This window comes from Mucor velutinosus, assembly GCF_035048745.1.
Source record: "Mucor velutinosus strain NIH1002 chromosome Unknown tig00001564, whole genome shotgun sequence".
NCBI lineage: Eukaryota > Fungi > Mucoromycota > Mucoromycetes > Mucorales > Mucoraceae > Mucor > Mucor velutinosus.
In genome coordinates this window covers 4,195,459-4,202,192 of record NW_027041906.1, presented here as the reverse complement: position 1 = coordinate 4,202,192, position 6,734 = coordinate 4,195,459, and the positions used below count along the sequence as shown (strand labels likewise).

The 6,734-nt window shown below is 41.7% G+C and overlaps 2 protein-coding genes across 2 annotated transcripts; both read right to left on the bottom strand.

Moving 5' to 3' along the window:
- Nucleotides 1-1,891: 1,891 nt before the first annotated feature.
- ATC70_011680 (uncharacterized protein) lies at nt 1,892-5,347 on the bottom strand (the record flags this gene model as incomplete). The annotated part of the gene is made up of 5 exons (XM_064830866.1): nt 1,892-2,781; nt 2,873-4,424; nt 4,477-4,695; nt 4,775-4,858; nt 4,919-5,347. The coding sequence occupies 5 exons, from the start codon at nt 5,345-5,347 to the stop codon at nt 1,892-1,894; spliced, it is 3,174 nt and encodes a 1,057-aa protein (XP_064683368.1).
- Nucleotides 5,348-5,720: 373 nt separating this feature from the next.
- On the bottom strand, nt 5,721-6,734 carry ATC70_011679 (NAD-and Zn-dependent alcohol dehydrogenase; the record flags this gene model as incomplete). Its single annotated transcript, XM_064830865.1, has 2 exons — nt 5,721-6,310; nt 6,383-6,734. The coding sequence occupies 2 exons, from the start codon at nt 6,732-6,734 to the stop codon at nt 5,721-5,723; spliced, it is 942 nt and encodes a 313-aa protein (XP_064683367.1).

Sequence of the window (6,734 nt, the reverse complement as noted above, 5' to 3'; positions counted from 1 at the left end):
GTTTCAAGGCAACATTTGGTAACATTGGCCTTGAGAAGGTTTACAACAGTAGCGAAGCAAACGCGCAAAACTATAATGATCAAGGAGCAGATTCGGGTTATCATTTTCATTGTTAATAAGCTTACTAGCAACATAGCGCATCAAAATTTGCATGAATCAGATTTACCAAAATCAATATGCCTCCTATTCGAATTAAAAATTGCTCAAGCTACAGAACTGCCTTTCCAGTAAATTGCAGCTACCAAAGATGTGATTTATGCCGAGTAAATAAACTCTATAAAGCAATACGTGACCAAATTTGACAGCTTTCAAGCCTTCATATATTGACATGTAGACCTTTCTGAGTCACCGGAATGACACCAAACAATTGTACTTGAGTATTAGTAACTTCTTGACACCTTTGCTCAACTTTTTGGGCCAAAAAAAACATGGTCAAAAATCGACCAAAAAGCATGAGGGGTACCTCATAGTTTTTTACGAAAATCAAACGATCGCGTTTTTCACCTTGAAAATGAATACTTTTACTATGGTATATATTAATTCAAAGTGTTTCTCTCGATCCAAAGCAACCTCTGAAATCACTTTTATGAGGTCTTTATATGTAAAATTTCGACATTTTGGCCAGAAACCTCTTTTCATACTTTCGTAAATTATTCAATAATTTCATTCAAAATACCTATTACAATTAGCACCATTGGAAGCGCCTTGAAAAGTACTTGAAGAATGTATTAGGAAGCGTAGGGTGATTATTACAGTTTATATAGTCTAACATCATAAAATAGATTAAAGAAGTCGAAAAAAGACAAGATCTGCCCAATCTTGAACAGAAAAAAATAAACTGCGTTTCAATTGATTTTGGCGGCGGCGGCAGCTTGCTGCTGGCTGATCTAAATGCCTTTCTTTTGATGACAATGATGATTGCGATGCTGATTAAATGGGAGTCATGAGTTCGAAGGAACAGTCGTTTAGCTTGAAGTCTTTTTTTTTATTTGGTTTTATTGGGAGTTTTTTCCCTGTATAGTAGGTGTCTTTTGCAATGACAATCTCTCTCAAAAAAAAAAAAAAAAAAAGTCGCTGTAGATCCCATGAAAACCCTGTGTTTACGCATGGCCAGCTCTGTGTCGCCATCTCAAGAGCAGCATCCGCGAATGGTATCACAGTTCTGTCGCCAGAAAATGCGACTTGGACGGAGGATGTAGTGAACCAGAAGTCTAGTAATAATACAACGTAAATGCTACATAAAAAATACTGATCTGTACCTCCCAAGTTCTGTCTTTTAAATCAAGTTTCATGCCTGTCTTTGGCGAGAGCTCGCAAGGCGACGCCGACATTGAGCGTAGCGAGATAGATCGGCCAGTGCAGAACATACTCAAAATGTGTGGTCAATGTTTAACTTTGTATACAAGTTGCTTATACCGTCTCATTGACTAATATCTGACGTGCGGGTGAGTCTGGGCTCAAGACAGTGTGCGTCTGCCTAGCCTTATGTTTTACAACTAGGCGTTCCAAATCAAGATGGGCAACATTTCCCTCGCTTAGCAACGCTTTCTGCAATGTCGATTGCATATACTGTATTCGAAAAGCATCTTACTGATATTTGTTACTCTTTTGCAGAGCCTTAACATCTTGTTTGCCATAAGGCTGTGTGTGTGTGTGCAAAACTGTGATTGACAAAGAATAGAGGACATCCTAACTCAGGAGCCTGAATTGGATGATTGCGAGCGTACGCTCAGAAAATAACTTTTCGAATTGAAGAGGTCTAGGGTGAGAGACAAATGTAGGTATTATACAGACAGATACTGAGATAAAGGGTATTGGTATTATTAGTGTTATTATAAAGTAATTAAATTAGAGATATATATTTTTTAGATAGGAAAAAAGGGCATGCAGTTTAAGCTACCACAGCCGTAGCTGTTGCTGCATTGGCTTCTTTACTTGTTAAATTAGGAGGAGAAGGCGTATGAGGGGCATCATCTAAAATGCTGCTACTATTTCCACCACTGCTACTAGCTGTACTTAAACGATGATTGGCATTGCTCTCCTCGTGGATCACTGGAGGTGCTTCTTCTTCTTCTTGTTGTTGTTGTTGTTGTTGCTGTTGCTTCTCGGTATTCAAGTAACCGCTTTTACCACCCAACTTGAGTGTGTCCAAAAGTGTACGATAGATAAACTTGTAAGCCCACACATTGCCTCTCATACGACGCATGTCCACAATATAAAGGCCTGGTAGGTTTTTGATCTTGCAAAGTTCCACGCTAAATCGAACTTCTTCTCCGGGATCCACGTTGGGATCACCATAGATGGTGGCAGGCTTGGTGTTACTGTCACTACTACCACTCTCACTGCTCTTGATGGTGGTATGTGTTGTCGTTGTTGTTGTTGCTGACACAGTGGATTGATGTGCACTGGATCTACGTAATAACATGCGGAAAGGAGGATTGCCACTACTGCTGCCATTTTGATGATAATGATGGCTGTTCATATTTCGTTTCTCAGCAGGGCGTTTGGGACGAGAACACTTGAGCTTGTATTCACCTCCATCTCGTTTGCATTCCAAGCCTGATGCCTTGAGTGCTGCTTTCACCTCTGCAAACACCTGTGCTGGCGGCCTCGAGGTGAGTGCTTCTTGATCCACGGCACCGTGATGCGTACGCAGCTTGGGGTCGACTACGGTGGTTGCATCTGAAAATCCAGAATTAGTGTTGGATGAGGAAGAGGGTAGATCATGACTGTTGTGCAACATTGTATCACTAGATTGGTTTGTAGATCTGTGAATGGTACCTGAAAAAAAGAGGTTAAGATTTGCATTTGTAATTCACAGTAAAATATAAAAAAAAAAAAAAAAAAAAAAAAAAAAAAAAAAAAAACTTACTCAAGGGCTTCTTTTTAAACCAATCCATTAATTTCTTGCCTGCGCTACGATGCTTTTCTTTGTCGGTCATTCTGTTGATCGTGTGTTCTGAAACAGAAGGCATCATGTGGACACGTTCCTCAGTTACTGCTGCTGTTGTGGAAGGTGGTGGTGTACGCGCATTACTCTGGCGTCGGTTCGAGAATGGCATTTTGGTATTGTCGGTCATGGAGTTGACCAATAGACTCAGTGTCTTTCTTCTTGTGCCTCTGTCATTCGTACGTGATGGCTGAGGTTGAGGTGGCGGTGTCATGGTGCTGAGACGGACATTGCGCTTGGTGTTGTTGGGCTTTTTGCTGGGATGAGGCGTGCTAGCACTGGTATTGGGTGAAGGCGATGCTTCAGGTGTGGGCTGCTGTTGTGGTGAGGGTGAGGGTGATACCGTTTTGCGTTGATTGATACTGGACAAAAATTTAGCTTGCAAAATGGAGGGTGATCCATTTTCAATTGCGAGAGACATGTGCCTTGTGCGCTTTTCATTGGTGTTACCTGGTTTAGGCGTGTTGCTATGACCAGAAAGGAAATGAAGAACCTTTTCTGTGGAGGAAATTGTTGATTTAGGTCTATTTTCAGTCTTTTGGTGAACAGTAGGTAATGGTGAAATTGGCTGCACCTCGTCCTGAATGATGGGAATGTCTTGCTTTTGAGGGGGAATAGGAGGTGATGGTGAAACGGGTGTTTTGCTCTCTTGTTTTGGTGGCTGCTGCTGCTGCTGCTGCTCTGCTTGTTGGTTGGCGGCATTTTCCTCTGTAATGGTTTCATCCGTTTCGTCTGTAGTCGCGGTAACAGTGAGAGGGGGTAGTTCGATGGTGGATATATCCTGCATCGGTGTGTCTTTGGTGGTAGCATTGGAAGTGGTATCCTCATGCTGTTCTGAAGGCAGCTCTTCCATTTCTTGATCCTCGCTCACCTCTTGCTCTTTGATTGTTTGAGGTATATCGACAATTTCATTTGCGTCATTTTGGTACTGTGATACGCCAATGGTGGTATTGCGTCTAGCGGGTTCAGGTATAGGTGTGTCTTGATCAGGCACCACTTGCTCTTCTTCTGAAATAGTATCGTCCTCTTCCTGGGGCGCTTGAGCAAACAAATGTTGGTGTGGGCTCAACCAAGGATGAGCCATGATGGTTTCCATTGTACATCGCTTCTCTGGATCAGGCACCAGCATTAGACTTAATAAATCGCATGCTTCTTCGGATATGTAGTCTGGGAATATCAAAGGGGTATTCAAAATGTACTTGTAGAGTAAATTGATGTTGTAGCTCTCTGGATTTGCTGGATCGTCGTCATAAGGCAAGTAACCGCATAGCATGGCAAACAAGATGACACCACAAGACCAAATATCCACCGCAGGACCGACATACACACCTTGGTTCATGACCAGCTCTGGTGCCGCATAACAAGGGGATCCACATGAAGTTGACATCAAGTCATCCTGAGGCGATGTGAACTGATTTGCAAAGCCAAAGTCAGTGATCAGCACATTGCGATGCTTGTCGAGCAACAAGTTTTCCTATAGTCATAGTGAGCATGTGCTTTTTGAAGAGTAGCAATAGACAACATACCAATTTGAGATCTCTATGGACAATGTGCTTTTGATGCATATAATGTACGCCACTAATCAGCTGTGCAAATAATCTGCTAGCGTCTCTTTCTTTAAGATAACGATGAGCAAGGATGTAATCGAACAATTCACCGCCTGTGGCGCACTGTAAGATGATGCCGATATATTTCTCTGTTTCAATGACATCAAACAGTTCAACGATATTTGGGTGTCGCAATACCTGCAATTTATGTGTGTGTGTGTGTGTGTGTGTGTGTGTGTTAGTCTTGTACAGAAATCATCAAAAGAGCCATTTTTACCCGTAACACAGATATTTCTCTTTCAACTTTAGTCATACGTGAGGTGGAATCAATACTATCTTTTCTAATGAGTTTAATAGCAACCTAATCAAAATTAGCTCAATACCAATATACACACAGCCAAATGGTTGTCTCCAAAATTACCTCTTGCCCTGTTTTCACTTCGATACCAAACTTGACCTTGCCAAACTCACCCTCACCCATGGTTTGCAACAGCAAATAGGGACCAAACACTGTTGGCTTTCTTCCCGGTGGCAGATGATAATGGTATAATTGGTAGTAGTATTGCCACCAAGGCTGATTATGACGAAGCTTCTCCTGATGCTCTGCTTCCTGATGTCTCATTACTGATTTCTGTAATTCGCTTGGCATTGCAGTGACAGAGTAGGCTCGTTGTTGAGGACGAGGAGGGGGTGGAGATGGTGATGAAGACGGAGTTTGTTGCTGTGCTTGTTCTAGATGTGCTTGTTGAGACATGGCGGTAGAATCTATATGAGAATCAGGCACAAATGTTGGCTTTTCTTGTTCAGATGGTTGAGGTTGCTGTTCAAGAGGATGAACAAATAAGGACATGCTTGTTGGATTTATATTTATATATATTGGTCAGCAAGAAACGTGACGAGAAAATTCTCTCTTTCTCTTGTTCTAGTTTTAGGTTTTGTATGGAGAGTGAGTGAGAGCCCAAATAGAAAAAAATAGAGGGGGGGGGGGGGAAGGGGCTGCTTTCGTGGGGGGGAGGAGGAACAGTATAATGCAAAAAAGAAAGAAAGAGTGAAAAAGAAAAGACTATTTTATTGTCGAATATATATATATATATATATAACGGAGACACAAGAGAAATTATTTAATAAAAGAGAGGAAGAGATAAAACACTGTTTTCCTTACGCAAAGGGTATGATATTTTGCTGTTTGTGGTGCTCTTTGTTCAACAAAGATTTATTAGAATTTAAACCCAAACTCGATTGTCTCTGTAGAGTGGATATTCTTCCTCTTCTTCTTCTTCACTCAATTCCTCTACTTCGACTGTTTCAAAGACATAGTAATTTGAATTGTCAAAGTAATGCTGTTCGCTATCATACGAATCCGCTTCCTCCTCTTCCTCTTCCTCCTCTTCTTCCTCTTCTTCTTCATCTTGTTGATCTTGTTCTGCAAAGTAACAGTATCGTAGTGGACTAGACGGCTTTGGAAACTGTGCAATGATTTCCTTCCAACTTGTCATACGATGCACGTTTTTCGACAATTCTCGAGGCGTTTGATGATACAGTCTTTTGGAGGTAGATGTCAGTGTTGGAGCAGAGTATTGTGCATGTCGCTTTTTCAGTATATCGTCATGATTCCAGATGTATTGGCCTTGTCTATCGTACAGCAAGATGTCAATCCCCAAAGTCGAACAGTCAAATGCATGCTCCAGCGAGTCATCAATCAGTACATCGACTCCAATCTCCTGGCAGATGACAGACTTTGGTTTTGATACGTATTCCAGCTGCTCAGAATCTGATAGATCCAAGTTGCAAAAGTAGATGCTATCGAAAATGCCTTGTTTGTCCTTGTGTATCAGTCCGTGTACAACAAAAGCCAAACATGTGTGCGTGTGGTTGCGTTACATACCTGGATAATGTCTATCAACAAACCGTTTTGTTTTTTCTGCAACAAATTGCTGGCGGGATGTGATGATAACCAAGGTGAAATGACGTTTTTTCAGCATCTTGAGTGCCTCCAATGCAAAATCCTGTATAGGCTGGATGCGATCAAAGTAGCTCGAGTCATAGAAATCTCTGATCTTCATACAGGTTTCCTCTCGAGTGCCTCCCCAAACCTTCCAGTATTCGTACGTATTAAAATCTGTAACATCAAGGTCGGTGGCATATGTGTCGTTATGCCATGCCACTAGGCTTTCCAATGTGTGTGCTAGTGTCTGATCGAGGTCAACAGCAATGACTTTGCGAGCTTCTTTGTGCAT